Source organism: Euphorbia lathyris, chromosome 9 (genome assembly GCF_963576675.1).
Source record: "Euphorbia lathyris chromosome 9, ddEupLath1.1, whole genome shotgun sequence".
NCBI lineage: Eukaryota > Viridiplantae > Streptophyta > Magnoliopsida > Malpighiales > Euphorbiaceae > Euphorbia > Euphorbia lathyris.
Window position 1 is genome coordinate 43496048 of NC_088918.1, and position 17489 is coordinate 43513536.

The following is a 17489-nucleotide window of genomic DNA, read 5'->3' on the forward strand; positions in this document are numbered from 1 at the left end:
GCGGATCAATTAGCTATAAAAGGTAATGGAAATTTAACGTACATGCTAATTTGGCCATATTTGCCTAAAATAATCATAAAACGAGCCTAAACAACGAAAAGTAAATAGAACATATACAATTTCTAACTAACTCACACAAAAGCATATAAATGCGAGAATTGCTCGCTTATTCATAAAATAACGCTAAAAACCGTCCTAAAACCGTACCCAAAGATAGGGGTTTTTTACCCCTATCACCCAGCACTTTCATATTGCTCGCTACACATCATCTTCATTAACAGCTCCTGTATGTGTATTTCATATTGCTCACTACACATCATCTTCTTTAACAGCTCCTGTATGTGCATTTTTATCTTAGCGGCTGCAATCACTACGCCAAAACCCCTTTCAGACGATGGTTAAAAACCGTTGTCCCGCGAGATATAAATCTGTCACGGGGCTCGCTGCCGTCTGTTGCCCCTTCAGAGGACGGTTAGGTTCTGTCATGTGACGGTGCGACACATGACATTATCCTATCTGCGTACTATCATATTAATCTTTGTTACGATGCAGCCAATTTATTATTACCGTCACCTTTAATGTCATCACATGACATACTAATAATTAAAACCGTCAAGTTTACGTGTGGGAATTTGGTATATTCAATTTGCGATGACAGTTCGTATAATAATTTCTGCCATCGTAGCTTGTTTTAGATGGCATATATCTTAATCAATCATGTCAAATGATGTATTTTTCAGATGACAGATTCGTTTATTTCAATGTCTTTTTATTGTTCTTTATATAATAATTTTTAAAATTAAAATGTCACTTTTTGCCTTCTTCTTCGTATGGATTTCTGGTTTTTACCTGAATAATTAATACACTCGAATATGAACATGAAATTCTGTATAACAATGGTTTTAATTTTATTGGATACTAATACTCATAATCTGTTTACATTTAACATACATTCCTGAATTAAAACTAAAAAAAAAAATAACCATTACATATCCAAATTCTGAAATAAATCGATCAATTCATGTATCCATATCTTGGAGTCATTATTAGGCCTATAATCCCAAAGTCTTGATATCTGCAAAACCCAATGCAGGTCTTAATATATAGCATCATTACACATAACCCTAACCGCACTAATTAAGACCCTTCCCCTTTCACGACCTTTCACTTAGCCACCACTATCATATCACTATAAATAACAAGCATATCACAATCGTTCAGTTTCCATTCAACCCAGAAAACTTACATTATACAATGGATCACCTTGCGCTTGTTCAACAATGGATAATTGCTGAGATGGAGAAACTGTACATTGAGAGCCCAGGGTGGCTTCTAGCCATCGATGGTATGTCAATCCATATGTTGTTCTTCAACTCTTCCTGGTTTCTTCTATTTACTTGTAATGATTCTTCTTATATTGGATGATAACATGTCCTCTGGATGATAAATTCTTCAAATGGTCGATCAGAATAAAAGGCCCCCAATACACCCCATATGAAAGGGGTGTATTTGAAATCAGAATCAGCTACCCTCCGGATTTCCCAAACAGACCTCCAACAATAATATTAACTTATCTCCTTAAGATATATGAACCTACATGACATTGTATACATATACACTAATCAATGTCTCTTCTTATTCTCAGTTTCGCTTTCGAAATAAGGTTTATCATCCTAACGTGGCTCCTCAGGGGATGATTCATCTTCCCCGTCTCCTTACTCACCCTCCCTTTCCCATTGCCACAGTTGAGATATGCCACCATTTATCTATTTCATTTGATAAACACTTAATCATGTTTGTGATCTAATTATTCTATGCATTTTGTAGCTTCTGTGGCACATATATGATCTACTACTACAACCCCACATTAAGGCGCCATATCCTGGGCAAGAAGCAGTTGCTGAGCAATACCTCAGCATCAGGGAAGTGTATGGTGTGCTCGCTTGGAGATGGACTGAGCAGTATGTAAGGTGGATATGAGGGTGTTCAGATCTCCTAAACTATCTTGACTAAGAGAAAGGAGAATCGAAAGGCAATGTGAGCTCCAAATGTGGTTCTCATTCCAATTCCAAATTTCCTTTCTCTAGTCAAAATAGTTAAGGAGCTTTGGACCTTCAATTACAACCGAAGGGCAACACTCATCCCCCCTTTTGTAATATAACATAGAGCTTTGCTATTCAGTTCGTATGTATATGTATATTCAAGCCATATCAAAAGACATCAGTTCGTATATATATGTATATTGACCCTTTTACAATGTTCCTCCCACTTGGATTTTACTTGTTGAACAATGAACTTCGTAATGAGGTTTATGATGTTGTCACCATAAGGGACTCCCTTTATGTTGAATGCATCATAAAACTATCACCATGCCGAATGCTTTTGTTTACGATAACAAGCCAAGTGAAAAGGAACATCGTAAGAGTATTCTCATATCACAATGAACATTCATATTGTTAGACTATGCCTAATGATGCTACATGTCCAATGAACATTCATACACATACTCAATCAGTCTAGCTTCCTAAACAGAACATAAAACAAGCCAATATGTGCTTCATACACATACACATACTCAATCAGTCTAAGCAATATAGCTCGTAGGTATAAGAGTATTCCCATGAGTTCTAGCTTCCTAAACAGTTGTATAGCAATGCACGTACCAATAAGTTCTAGCAATATAACTCACATTCATACCAATCACTTCATGCATTGTTAAGGTATTTAAGCAAGCAGTTAATAGCAATGCACATACATAACCATTTACAATGTTCCTCCCACTTGGATTGTACTCGTTGAAAAGTGAGCACGGTGATGAAGTTTGTGATGCTCTAACCACAAGTTCATAACTTATGCTGATAGCATCGAAAACTCATCACCATTCCGAATGGTTTCAATCAGATAACAAGCCAAGTGGAAGGTACATTGTAAACCTATCTCAGCAGCATCACCCACAACATCATACATATACTCATTGAGTTTTAGTTTCCTAAACAGAACATCAAACATACCCACAACATCATACACATACTCAGTCAGTTCTAGCTTCCTAAACAAAACATCAAGCATAAACAAGCCAACATGCTTCATACACATACTCATTCAGATAACAAGCCAAGTGCAAGATATATTGTAAACCTATCTCAGTAGCATCACCCACAACATTATACATATACTCATTGAGTTCTAGTTTCCTAAATAGAACATCAAACATAAACATGCTTCATACACATACTCAATCATTTCTAGCTTCCTAAACAGAACATCAAGCATAAACAAGCCAACATGCTCCATACACATACTCATTCAGATAACAAGCCAAGTGGAAGATATATTGTAAACCTATCTCAACATCACCACCCACAACAACATCATACATGCAACCAATTAGTTCAAATCAACATAACAATAATATATACTCAATAAGTTAAAAAAATCTTCCCATATGCTAAACGCAAGAACTGATTGACAATCTCTTTAGTCAGCCTTCACATGTAGCATTCTTACTATCCCTGCAAATATTATGTTCAAATAAAAAGAAATCAGAACATCTTCATCATCAAGCATTGTATTGCCCTAGGTTAAAAAAGATAAAGACCCAAGCTTTTCAGCAGTGAATCTAACAATGAATACAATAAAAGTAGTGTATTTAAGCGAGAGATCCAACCCTTTCAATGATAGGTCTGAAAATCAATAGATCCTTATTCCAGCTGCTGAAATTGACATACAAAAAAGTAAATCGGATGAGGAAAAGATAGAGTAAGGAATAATGAAAATCAATAGATACTTACCAGTACCGTGTTTCGAGCTCACTGATTGCATGTAGGAATCAACCATGGAGATAGAGAGAGATGAGAGGGATGAAGATTGCGTAACCTAAAAAATGGGGTTTTGGGTGAGATACAGGGTTTATATATGAGCTGAAATTTCAGTTAAACCATCCAACGCCTAAATTTGGTATATGGCCGCGTAAGTGAAATTTCATTTGCTGCTTTTTTTGTTTTCCTTATACAATGACAATCATTTATTGTAGGTGTCATCTGATGAGTAAGTGAATTTAACAAAAACACGCGTTTTCTTTGGATGACAGGATTCTATAATCGTAACGTCATCTAAGAATCGAGCGTATTTTTTATTTCTCCTTCAGATGACATAGAGTTAAAATACTGTCACGAAAAATATTCAGATGACACGGAAACAAATGTATGTCATGTATCTTGTGTCATGTGAAAGGGAAAATGGTATAGTGAATTACCGCCTTTTGCTCTTTGGAGGATTTAATCATCGATCTCTTCGATGATTGGGGCGTCATCTAATGGTCTGCTGGTACTTGGCACGACTAGAGATCTTTCTTGCTTTAGAGCTCTCCTTTCTCCTTTGGGGACCATGAAACATTTTTCCGGCAAGCCAAATTTGTTCTACCCAATAAATCTGATTGGACCAAAATCTCTTCCATAGAACTTGGCATCTATAGCATTTGATGCTGCTACAAATGGTTTCTCGTCTGCCCAGACCACCTCTACCTCATTTCCTTTCCAAAACAACAAGAACTGATGTAAAGATGATGGCACACATCAATTCGAATGTATCCAATCCCTTCCCAATAGAACCTGGTAATTGGTTGAGGAATCAACCACAAAGAAATCATACAGATCTAATCTGGTCCCCACCTTTATTTCTAGAGGTAAAATGCCCAAGGACTTAGTGACTTCTCCATTAAAGGCTGACACCGTGACTTCGGTATCAATAAGATATTCTTTGCCCTTTCCCAAAGCTTGTACCATCTTCCATGGCATGATGTTCACAGTTGACCCATTGTCTATCAGTACCCTAGAAGTAGGTCTTCCATTGAGATGTGCCTTGATATACAATGGTTTGTTATATTGAGTCATCTGGACAGAAGACTTTTTGAATACAACCTTCTTGGGGCCTCTGTTGGAAGAACCTAAATTGTGATTCTGCTACTAACCTTGGGCACTTCCTTTGGAATCTCCCAAGCCTCAAATTTCGCTGTCATCTCTTGTACCTCAGGCTCTTGAACAGTGTACTCTCTTCTCATGCTCTCTCCTTGGAAATACACGGGCAAAGTAAGTGATATTGTATTAATTAGGATTACAATATCACCTATTCCGATCTCCTTTAGCCCTGGGCTCTTTGTGCTTTGCGCTTTGGGTTTCCACACTTTCTCTCTTTTCCTCATCTTATACTTCTCAGCTAACCTTTTCCTCTGTAGTCTACATTTTTGGGTCCTGGTCAACTGTGCGGGGAACGTTTTGTGCTTGACGACCTGCCAATCCTTGCTTGGCTTTATCGGAGAAGGAACCACAAACCTAGGTTGGTTCCTAGTGAACTTAAGTTGTGGATCTTTCCCAATAGAGCCGTCATTCCTACTTCTACTTGGGAACTCCAACCTCTCATGAATGCTGATCCTCCTCTTTAGCACCCAACACTTGCTTTGGTTCAGACTAGATCTTGGTTTATACTAGTTTGCTCTTCGACCTCTTTCTGAACAACTCCTTCGGTTGTCCAAAACCTATTTAAGATCAAAAGAAGTCATGTTAACTAAAGTCGTAGATGGGAATGGATCTTCGTCTATGATCATGGGCTATTTCTTTTCTGGAAACTTCAGCACTCCCTTCTCAATACGATCCTGGATAAGGTTTTTGAAAGACCAGCAAGATCCCGTGGAATGAGTCCACGTATCATGGTATTTGCAGTAAGTCTTACCCTTTATTTCTTTTCTGGCAGACATTATATAGTTTGGTAGGAAAGTGATGAATTTTTCCTTCACCAGGTGTTCGAAGATCTCCTCAATTTTGCCTACATCAAAAGTGTATTGGACTGCATTCTTTTTCAGATCAACTTCCTTGATATGTTTGAAATGGGCTAGGCACACCTTTGCCCCCTTGTTCAGCAACTCTGCCACGGCTACTTCTGCTTGCTGGCCTCCTAAAAGTAAGAGCCCATTGATGTTTTCTTCCGATAGTTGTCTTCTCTTAACAAGTCATCGTACTCCGACACTTTCTGGTCCAGCTTGCAGAAGTCTCTAAACTCCATTCCCTGGAACTTCTTGTGGAGTTCAATATCTAGGCCTCTTTGAGCCATTTTGACAAATTCATGTTTAGGAAGGAAAAATCGGCATCGGCTCCTCAAGCATTTGAATCGTGCGATATAATTATCAGCCATCTCTCCATTCCTCTATGAAATCCTAGACAGTTCTGCTACACATACCTCTGGCTCTGCATGATAAAACTGAGTATGAAACTGTCTCTCTATGTCCTACCAGGTGAAAACTGAGTTACGAGGCAGTGATAAAAACCAGGTAAAAAGTCACACCGGTAAGGGAATTGGGGAACAACCTTAACTTGAAATAATCAAAGTTAAAAAGATTGGCCAGTTCCCCACATTGAATAGTGAACCTTGCACATGTTCCAGTGTGGATTGTCCTTCCTCTATAGAAAAAAAGCCTAAAGTCAGGAATATGATATCCTCTTGGGTAAGGATTCTCTCGATCGATGGCCACTGGATAAGGCTTATGAAACTCCGGCTTTCCCACCTGTCTGAGGTCAGGTCTATACAGCTCTTGAACCATGTCTCTTACTACATCCATATTCATGGTTGAATTACCTAGTTCTGATGAGTGCTGGATTGTAGACAAAAAGATCCACCACATGAACTGCTCCCTCCACCTCTAAACTTCATACCCTCGAGTCATGAACTGCTTCTTCCTTCAGGCGTAAAAATAAGAAGCAACATGCATATTTTTGTGAGCCTGTAAATGTACAGCTGGTGTGACAGGTTGGTTAGATCTGGTACCAACATGACTTTGGCTCCCAGCATTGGTGCCTTTCAGGCTGCAATCTTCCCTTAATGATGGTATCTGGTACTTTTCAAGCTGTCCTATAGCCTCTTCTAACACAACTACATCATCATTCCCCTTTGCAGGAGAAAGAGCCATGATTGGCTCCGTTTGAACCATTATGGTTCCTGTTGAAGCCTTCGTCTTCCGATTCTGTGCGAAACCATCAGTGATCTGTCTAGATATGTTCTCTAATGTTTTCTGCATATTATACAATGCACTAGCAATTGCCATTGAATTCTGTGCCTCGGGTATCTGCACGGAACTTTCTTTGGTTCGACTTGAGCGAGCATATCCCATATTACCAGGCACTAAGTCTGCATCAACAGACGCATCAGAGTAAGACAAACAGTCTGCAGAATAAAACAAACAGTCTGTAGAAACAGACAAAAGTAGCACAAGCAGACAAAGCTACTCATAAAAGGACAATATACAACTTTCTATGTGCCATTAAAGACACACGCACAACACTATTTGTTTAGATTTTATTACATTAGCCTTGAAACTCCATATTCCTCCTTCCCCAAGCATCTACCTCATGTGACCTCTTTTTCTCTCTCCTGGTTTGACCTTTCTTGACTCTTTTAGAACAAGCAAAAGCATCGAAGAACAACCAGCACAGATAAGGCAAATTATAAGGCTTTATGAATAATAATTGGTTCACTTAAACTCTAAATCAGGCCTAAATCCTGTGATTATATGGATATAATTTGCACTTATTAAACACCCCCAAAATAGACCTTGCTTGTTCTCAAGCAAGAATGAAACATAAGAAATGGTAGGGAAAAGAAATGATTAGGCAGCAAGAAAGGTAAGATGGGTTTATTTCAAGTCTATAATCATAGAGCTATTAACAAAACAAAAAGGATCCCACATGTGTTAAGAGATGCTCAATCCACCAAAGGATGCCAAATAGTCAAGCTTTGAAATCATGTGTTCGAAGTGGTTCTGCAAATATGATTGATTAAGTGCGATGAAATAAAGTCCTAGCCAGGTTAAACACAACACTCAGATCTTGGAATGCCTCACGAAGTGATTTATGCACTTTCTCTCAATGTGTTTAGGATCAAAATTAATCACTCAGTCAGCCATGTCATGAAATAATTAAGTGCCATATGCTGGCTAATCGGTCCATACTTTGCTACTTGTTTTTAGAATGTAACACTATCTGAAGGGCTTTTTATGGTGGTTTGGGTTTTTTTGTGCGATGGTTAAATTATTTTGCCAATATTTATTAAGAGTAGCTAAAATTTAGACATTTTGTCTTGAATTGGTGAGACTGCATAATAAATTAGAGTTAGACTTGTTTATTTTTAGATGGCTTTCTTTTCTGTTCTTTTCTTTCTAGCAGCATGGTTTTTGTTACTCACATATGGTTTTTCAGCAATTGGTTATGGAAAAAGTGGATGTTTGAGGGGTTAGGTAAATTTGCCTTCATAATATAGATTCCATTCTTGAACGTGTAGCTTTGTTAGGATAGCCAAAGCAAGTTCTAGACCTAAGGACTCATACAAGCCCTCTAAAAAAACTTGAGCAATACATGGATTGCTAATTGTAGGCTTAAATGCTCATATTATTTTGGGTTCACGCATTCTAGATCTTGAGAGTACATGATTTAACACAGGCCACAACTAAGTTTCAAGCAAAACCGGGCTCAAGTTCTTTTAGTCAACCATCGAGTTTTTAATTTCTTTCTCAAACTAGGACTCATTGGAATCCTAAGGGGATTGAACTTAACTCAAACCTTAAGGGTGCCTTAAAATTCTCCTAAAAGCTCTCGATCTTTAGACCAAACAATGGTGATAACATGCGGTGATAGGGGGTATGAGTATGTGTGGGAACAATGGAATAAATTTCTTAAGGACAAACAAAATCATAATTCCAAGGGATGGGGTCCAACTTCAGCGGACCCCAAAATAAGTGTGTAAGCCAAATATCAGTTTGTACGAAGGGGCCCAACTTTAGGGGACCCCCAAAATAAGGCTTTTACAATATTTTCATATAAGCAAACAAAAAGATTTTTTAGGGGAGGTCCAAAAACATGGGACCCCCCAAAATAAGCATCACACAAGCATATAAAAAATATCATATGAATATTGGGTGCTTAGCATGCAATAATATAATGAAAGTATATGCATTCATATACTAAGCCACCCCTAAAATGAAACAAGTAGTGTCCTTAATGCGTAACAAAAGATAAAGAATTTAATTACCATGTTCTGCTCAATCAATTAAAGAGAGAAGGGTTCAAAGACATTACCAGAAGAGAGTGAAAGAGGTCAGGCAGGAAAATCATTTCATTTGTTAAGGGAGGGAAGAGAGTTGTTATCCTCCCTAGCCTTTTCAATTGTAAGCACATTTAAGGCAGGAGTTTGTTTGATTACCAGGTCAAATGATGGGTTGTGACTGGAGCTCATCTACTGCTCAATGGGATGTGCAGCTTTTTCAGCCACCGGGAGTCTAACCTCAGCCAATTCTTTCTAGTAATCATTGCATAAAATCTCCAAGGCCCTGACTTGGCCATTTAATTTGCTAAGTTGCTCAAATACCTGTCTCATGGAGAGATCAGCTGCATCACTAGGCAGAGTTTCATCTGTGAATAGTCTTCTCTTTGGCTCGGGAGTTTCTACCGATGCTTTGCTCTTCCACATACTTTCCCTTATTTTCCTCTTGCCACTCTTTTCTTCTCTTGCTTCTTCTTTGGCTTCTTCGGTTATAAGGGCCCATGACTTCCCTTATTTGTGGCAAATGTCCAGTCTGCTCATGGAATTACAGTCGAAAAGCTCCATCTTCTCAACAACTATCAATATATGCAAGGATGGTTGAACATCCCCAACCCCCCTGGCCAGCTTCCTCAAATTGGCCCACATAGAATATAATTGGAGCTGCGCTGCTCCTGCCTAGCAAGGTGAAGTCCCAACTAGTGGCCAACATTGTCCCTTCTCTTGTTTACCATGCACCAAAGCACAAATAAATCGTTTGTTGGAACATTGCTCTGATTAAAGCGGCCAAACAGGGTTATTGCCAAGTACTTCTACAAAAATTGCATCTCGTGGGTTAGAATCTGGGCCGAATTTTAATCACTTGGGTTGTATCCACTGGTATTGCTAATCTCTTGCCAAAAGGTCTCTAGCTGGAATTCAGATGAGATCTCAGTCAGACTTTCTCTATACTCTGGTGTGCCTATCTCTTTGGCATCAATCAGCCACAGGTAAGCGTTGAATGTGTTCAGTGTGAGGGAGATGTTGATACCCATGATGCGAAAACTGAACTTTTCTTTATATGCTGGATCTTTGATTTTTGCATTGAAAGCGAAAGTGGCAAGGAACTCTAGGGTTAGTTCCTTATACAATTCCTATATGCTTTCACACATTTTCAGTAAACCAACGTTTCTTCTCCTCCAGGCCTAATGTTCTCAAACTCGACCAGCAAATGCTTCTCATGGGTAAGAATCTCATGTCTTTTAGAGTCTTGTACCTTATCGCCTCAGATTCTACAAAAAAAAAAAATGTGGTAAGCCTGGTTGCGAGTTCACCCGATGTTTCTTTGGGTTCACTCTAATCCGAAATCTGGGTCACGACTTGCTTTGCCTTTGCACTTCTGGTTTTTCTGGCCATTTGCGATTCTGGGTTTTGAGAAAGAAGGGAGTTTATGTTTGGTGGGGGAAGAAGAACAGTGTTTGAATGAAGGAGGAGAATGGCGGTTCTTCTTCTAGGCTTAATAACTGCCTTTGGCTTTGGGAAAGTGAAGAGTCCAAAAAGGAGTGGGAAGCGTGTTTGTTAGATTTCCTTAGAAAGGAGATGTTGGCAGTTAATTTTACTTCCTCAAGGTGTCACATGTCGTTTCTCATAATGATGACAAATTATCCTTTGTGAGGACAATCTCTTTCTGTTGCACACTTAAAAATAAAATAAAGAAAGCTAATTAATAGTTAATGAAAAGGAAAGACATAAATAGAATTCAAACTTGTGCCTCAATTGGTGCTTGAGACGGGCACAGCCTGTCCGTCTGTTCTGTTAGGGGGGGGGGTGATAGCTGATGCATCTCCCCCTCTTTGCTTTCATCGGCTTGGTACAACTTCAACCTTTGTCTATTAACCTTGAATGATTTCCCACTGTCATTGGATATCTCAACTGCTCCATAACGAAAAACTACTTGTACAGTGAAAGGGCCTGACCACCTACACCCAAGCTTTCATGGGAACAACCTGAGGTGAGAGTTGTATAATATGACTTTCTGACCAGGGTAGAACTCTTTGGTTTGAATCCTCTTGCCGTGCCATCTTTTTGTCTTTTCCTTGTATATCTGCGCATTTTCATAGGAGAACAACCTGAATTCATCTAGCTCGTTCAGCTGCATTTTACGTTGTTCTCCTACTACATGTTCATCAAAATTTAGTAATTTTAGTGCCTATAATGCTCTATGTTCCATTTCAATAGGTAGATGACAAGCTTTTCCAAACACTAGCCTATAGGGAGACATTCTTATTGGTGTCTTATAAGCTGATCTATATGCCCACAAAATTGAAAGTTGTACACCAAAGTGTGAAAATGGGTAAAGATTGTATACCACATATGTAATTTACCCAACAACCAACCATAGGAATAGTTATTCCTAAGAAATTTCTATTCTATTCTTTTGGAATAACCATTCTATTTCATTTCATTCGATTCCGCGAACCAGACGGCACCTAAATGAATAAAATAGATATTTTCCGATAATTGATAAGTACTTAAATTCTTTAAATTTGCATAGAAAGTTGGAAATGTCAATAAGCTTATTATTTTGGGATGAGAATGAAATATTTCTAAGGGAAGTCAATTATTTATATAATGTAATATATTTTAAAAAGTTTATATGATAAAAAAAAACATGTTTGAGTTTGAATTCTGCACTCGGTTAAAAAATTAATCCGTATCAATAGACAATATAACCTATGATGTGAAACTATTTACTGATAGTTCTGATTAAATTCTAAAATTTGATTATCAAATGAATGGTTTTATATTTTTATTTTTTTAAAGTGGCACAAGGCAACAGAACAAATTGGTAGATCCAGTCGACAAAATAAGTAACATTATTTTTCTATTTATCAGTATCTGTAACAACAAAGATCGCTTTATTTAGTGACAAATAATGCTTGCTGCATACAAAAAGAGAAAAGCTTACGCTCACCCAAAAATTAAAAAAATAATGAAAAGAAAGCCTCTCCAGATATAAAACAAAGGAAAAGAACAACTGAAAAGAATTGAGAACCAATATGCCACAAAATTTCTTCTGTTAGTGAACAAAGGAACATGGTGATATATGCAGACAGAGACAGACAATTATGATGTTGTTTCCGCATTGTGCTCGACTTGTACTGTAGTACCTTTTGCATCTTCTTCCTTGTTCTCGTTTGCTGGTTTGCTTTCTGTTTCTCCTTCTGCTGCTTCATCAATTTTTGGCAGAGTTGAAACAGCTGAGATGTCACTCGTTGAAGCCTCCTGCAATTCTTCAGGCGGGATAGGGACCGGATATATCTCCTTTGTCACCTCCAGGCTTGGAGATGCATTAGTATCACAAGGTGAGAGTGGAGATATGGGAGAGGTTGGTGTAATACTGAACATCCTTGTAATTGGATATACTTCACTCACTTCTTCACTGCCTTCATCAAAATAAACAACATCTTGCATGGTCAGTTGGTGGTATTCAACTATCTCTCTCAGAAACCTGTTCTCCCGTGAGAATATTGAGTTCTCGTGCGCTAAACGAGCCTTTTCAGCTAATAGTGTCTCCAGTTGAAGCCGAATCTGATGAGGATGCATAATTTGACAAGTAATTAATTCAGTCAGTATAAGAAGATGAATCAGTCTGTCTTAAACAACATGGCTATTTCAATTAATTTACAAATGTATAATACCAAATCATCGTCTGCTGGGTTGCCCCCCTTTTCACGACTCTCCCGTAAGATCTTATTCTCGTCCTCTAGCTGTGAACATCTTTGTTTCGCGAAGGCCAAATCCGCTTTAACTGTTTTCAGTTCCCGAAGAAGAAGTTTTGCTTTGGCTGCTGTTGCCATTGCAACCTGTAAAGAAACAACAAGGATAATCACCTATCATGAGATAGAAAACATACTCCAAACCCAGTTAAGTCAAAAACTTCCAAAGTAAATTCCGAGTCATCAAAACAGTAGAAATGCAAATCGTGTTCTTTCGTGACCCACTTTTACATCCAGAATTTTATGACCGTGAACCATCAAATTCCATCTATATTTTTCAGTAAGCATGGTAAACTTCTTACACTCCACACAGCTCCTGATTAACTTGAAAGACATATACATATTTAAATTGTAATGTCTAAGTTATTATTTCCCTATGAACTTGTGACCCACAATTACACAGTTGCCACCTTACGTCGCGAGATGCCTTCAATTGAGTTTCGTGGTTCATTTGATTCTGTGGAAGCTTAGGTTGCATCATAGGTTGCTGCCATGAACTAGATGTGCTAGAAGCTTGATTTTGTGCCTCAAGACCGTTCCCTTTTCGCCTAATTTGCAGTTTGCGGGTTTCTTGGATGATATCCGCAGTTTTATTTTCCATGATAATGAGACCTTCCTGGAGAAAAACAGCTATTTTTAAGGAAAAAAAAATATAATTTTCGAGTAAAACATAGTGCATGAATCAAATTCGAAGGTGTGCATTTCAGTAGTTTGCTAATTTCTTTCTCACTTGCTTTGAACCATGTCCTGTCTGCAGGAAAAAATATAATAATAATGAAGGACGGTTTATTTGCTACGACTAGACTACTATATGATTCCCCAAACCATCCACTTATCAAAGCTAAATGGAGTTCATCATCTTCACATAGGAAGGACAGTCATAAGGGAATTGAGAATATGTGAGAAATTTGTATGGATATAATAGCCCGAAGATCAATTGAATTTGGTTGTGAGAAAGCAGCGATTCATCCTCACTCTTCACCACTACCAAAAGATAACTACATGTACTTTTACATAAAAACTGATAAAGTTGCCCATTCAGCAAATGTAAAAGGTGATCTTCTATAGGAACTTGCTTGGAAGTCCCAGTGGCTATCTTTAGGAGATTCTATAAATAATAGTTTACAACAGCTAATCTCGTAGCTTGAGCTGGCTTATATTACATTGAAAAATTATGAAGGCTGAGTATGTAGGATATGGTACAGCATACTCTTACTCAAGCACATTCAAGAACCTTGAGCATAGCCATGTACAAGTAAGAATACGGACTAACCAAAGAATTAATATTTCGTTATGCCAAATGGCCAATGAATATCAAAATGCTTTTCGGGTGAAATAAAATAGGGAATTAGCACAATGAACCATGAATAACTAGATTCATAAAAGAATGCAGAAAGAAAAGAATTGCGCACTAGTTCAACACAAACAATTCAGAATGATTTACCTCAAAAGCTTTTTCGAAGCTGTCACCAATCTGATTAAGGGAAGATGTGAGTTTGTCCAAACCCTTCCGGAATGTAGGACTGTCTATTTTCTTAGAGCCTTCCTGTGATTGGTTTGATCGAGGAGACTGTAATTGGGAAAGAAAGACAAGGGATTAACAAAAATCATATATTAAAATGTTCAGTCTTGTGTTAAACATTAGGACCTACCTGGCCATCCATAGGCGTATCTGACATCTGGAACCTCGACCTTGCAGGCGTTTCAAATTGTTGTGAGATATTATCATCCTCTAGAATTGATTTGGCTTTCTTAGCAAGAACACCCCAAAAACCCTTGTTATCACTTCTTTCTGACGAGTCCTCATATGCATCAAAGACCTACAAATTCAGGCATCGAAAAATTCAATAAAACTCATAATAATTTTTTAAGAGAGAAATAGAATTTCTGATAAGTAATTAACTATAATAACCAAAAATTGCTAAAAGAAAAAAAGTATACCATATACCATAAAACTTTATAACCTAAATGCTCCTTAACTAGAGCTAATTATGGAACAATACGCATTTATTCATCAAAATGCAGTAAATCTTGTATATAAGAAAAAGAATCCAATTCGTTATTATATATGTTAGTGAAATGAAAGTTGATAACATCTCTCATCCTAAACTATTTTACCAAATGAAACTAAGGAAAAACGGAGTCTGGAAGAGATGAATGGGGTATAAATCCGTCAGCTTATCTATAGCATCATTTGTACGCAAATTGCAAGTTCACAAGAAAAACGAGACCAGAATGACTGCAATCAATAGATTAAGGATCCAAAAATGCATTGAGCAATCCTCAAAGCAACGATTTTGAAATTAAAAACGAAGAAATTAATGAGACAGCGATCCAAATAAAATAAAATAAATACAGGTAATATTTAGAGGCAGAAATATAATTTTCAATGGAACAGAAAACATTAATCAATGAGTAGATTAAATTAAAAAAAAAGGTATTGATTGGAGAAGAATTAACCTTAGATCTCTGAGAGACGGAATCTCCGGTGTAAGCAGAGGAAAGAGAAGAATCACGGTGGACGGCGGAAGCCCTGATAGCCTGAGCCGCCAGAGAGGAAGAGGCATTAAAAGTATAAGAAGACCTCAATTTACTAGTTTTAAAATTGTCTTTGTAGGTTTCATCTTCTGGCTTGTGATATATCTCTTCTTTAAAGGTGGAGGCTCTTGTAATTCCCTGCCTTCTCCTATAAGCCATTTCCTTCTTCTTTGAGACGGATCACCACAACCGTACCGTATTTGCCCGTCACAGTCGCCGCAACGCAACGGCCAGAGACAGGTAAGAGGAAGAGGGAAAGGGAGAAAAGAAATCACCGCCACCACGGCCACCACCGCCCGATGAGGAAAAAACTAAATGCAAATATGAATTGAAGCCTCTGGTTTTTGGAATTGTACAACGAAGTTTGCCTTTTTTAATTTGTTGCCGAAGAAGCCATCCATTCTCGAATGAGAGAGAAATCATTACCAGAAAAGTAAGCCTAAGGTGACGGTTTTCTCTTGCATGCTTTTTTACCCTTTATTTTCTCCCTTTTTTCATTTTCTTACGCCTTTTTATTTTTCCTAATTCTTGCCTTTATGAATTTTTCTCACTCATTTTTTAAATATTACTCCGTAATTTTTTTTTACTTATTTTCTATCTCACAAAAATAGATTTATTTATATCTTTTTCTACAAAGAAGACGAGTTTCCGCTTTTTAATTATTTGAAAAATAATAATTATTGTCTTGGTAAAATTCATTTTTGGTTTTTTAATGTAATATAATATAATAAAAACAATTAATTATTTATAAAAGATAAAATTGAAGTGAGAGAACTTTTATATATATACACTAGTTTTTGGCCCGTGCGATGCACAGATTCATCTTAATATATAAATATTAATAAAAATACAATCTAATAATTACAATTAATGATATAAATGTGTTATATAAATTAAATATTATTATTTGATTTTCACATTTACTTTAAATAATATTTTTATAGATAAATATAATAATAAAATAAAAACTAATATATTATATATTATATTATATTTTTTATCAGTAAAAAAGGAGGAAGTGACACCTCAGTTCCATCGTTACTGTTTTATATTATATATAGATATGTAGAGAATTAGAGAGATTTTAGGGATTAATTTAAATTCTGTAGTAATCTTAAATACATGGGATAAAATAATCTTTTTATAGATAAATATACATAATAAAATTAAAATTAATATATTAAATTTTTTATCACTAAAAAAGGAGGAAGTGACACCTCAGTTCCATCGTTACTGTTTTATATTATATATAGATTTGGATTGGAAGGGAAGGGAAAGGAAAGGAAAGACGTGGAAGGGCAACATAACAACTCAACAAATGTTGGAAGTGGGTCATCAAATCAATTTTTTGCTTAGTAGATCTTCGACGTGAAGCTTTTATAAGCTTGCAAGAGTGTTGGAACAATGTTATACGTAATTTATTATCTCAAATCACTAAAAGTTTTTTTTTTATACTCTCTATTATTTAAGAGTTTCTATATTTTTATTTCATTTTTTATTAATATTTGTGTTGGAAGTAAAACTGTATGGAGGAAAGTTCTGCCTGAACAGTGTCTTTCTGCATTCTTTTCCTATTCAGAACAAGACTAGTTTAAGGAGAGTGTTGAAGGAAAGTTGTTGGCTGAGCTCGAACATGGAATAATTCTGTTTGCTGTGGTCTGCCACCAAATTTGACATTAGAGGAATGTTGAGGTATTTGGAGAAGGAGCGGTTGTCATTCCTAATTTGTTGGCTTTCTTCTTCAGAAAAGTTAATTCAATAATTGAGAGTTTCAAGGTTGATAGTTTAGCAGGTTCTATCCAAAAGACGATTGTTCATCTGATAGGCTGTGATAGACCAGGTGAAGGGATGGTAAAGTTGAACACCGATGGGTCGCGTAAAGAGGACGGAAGAATTGCTGCCGGCGGTGTATTGAGAGATGCAGGAGGTGCTTGGTTGTCAGGTTTTGCTAAGAATCTGGGTTTAGGCTCCTCTTTTATTGCTGAGCTCTGGGGTATCTTTTCTGGGCTTAGGGTGACAGAGGATCTGGCGATTAGGAGGCTGCTAGTGGAGTCAGACAATCTCGAAGCAGTCAAGATGATTTCTAATAAAATGGCTCTGTGTTTAGGGAGC

The 17489-nt window shown here is 37.2% G+C and overlaps 1 protein-coding gene and 1 long non-coding RNA gene across 2 annotated transcripts; both read right to left on the minus strand.

The window, feature by feature from the left end:
* Positions 1 to 905: 905 nt before the first annotated feature.
* Positions 906 to 10237, minus strand: LOC136205199 (uncharacterized). Its single transcript, XR_010675855.1, has 3 exons — positions 3792 to 10237; positions 3668 to 3713; positions 906 to 3512 (listed from the first exon to the last, which is right to left on the minus strand). It is a non-coding gene; the product is annotated as an uncharacterized lncRNA (long non-coding RNA).
* A 1668-nt stretch (positions 10238 to 11905) lies between these two features.
* On the minus strand, positions 11906 to 15871 carry LOC136206950 (uncharacterized). The gene is made up of 6 exons (XM_065998161.1): positions 15300 to 15871; positions 14492 to 14659; positions 14284 to 14409; positions 13255 to 13455; positions 12762 to 12926; positions 11906 to 12651 (listed from the first exon to the last, which is right to left on the minus strand). Exons 1-6 carry the CDS (start codon positions 15534 to 15536, stop codon positions 12187 to 12189), a joined length of 1362 nt encoding a protein of 453 aa, XP_065854233.1. The 5' UTR covers positions 15537 to 15871; the 3' UTR covers positions 11906 to 12186.
* Between the last annotated feature and the right edge of the window lie 1618 nt (positions 15872 to 17489).

Excerpts from the sequence above, each read along its gene's own strand:
- LOC136206950 (XM_065998161.1), bottom strand. The coding sequence starts at position 15,536 with ATGGCTTATAGGAGAAGGCAGGGAATTACAAGAGCCTCCACCTTTAAA. Across the intron at positions 14,660-15,299 it reads CCGTCTCTCAGAGATCTAAG|GTCTTTGATGCATATGAGGA; the intron begins GTTAATTCTTCT and ends CTGAATTTGTAG. Across the intron at positions 12,927-13,254 it reads AATTGAAGGCATCTCGCGAC|GTTGCAATGGCAACAGCAGC; the intron begins GTAAGGTGGCAA and ends GTTTCTTTACAG.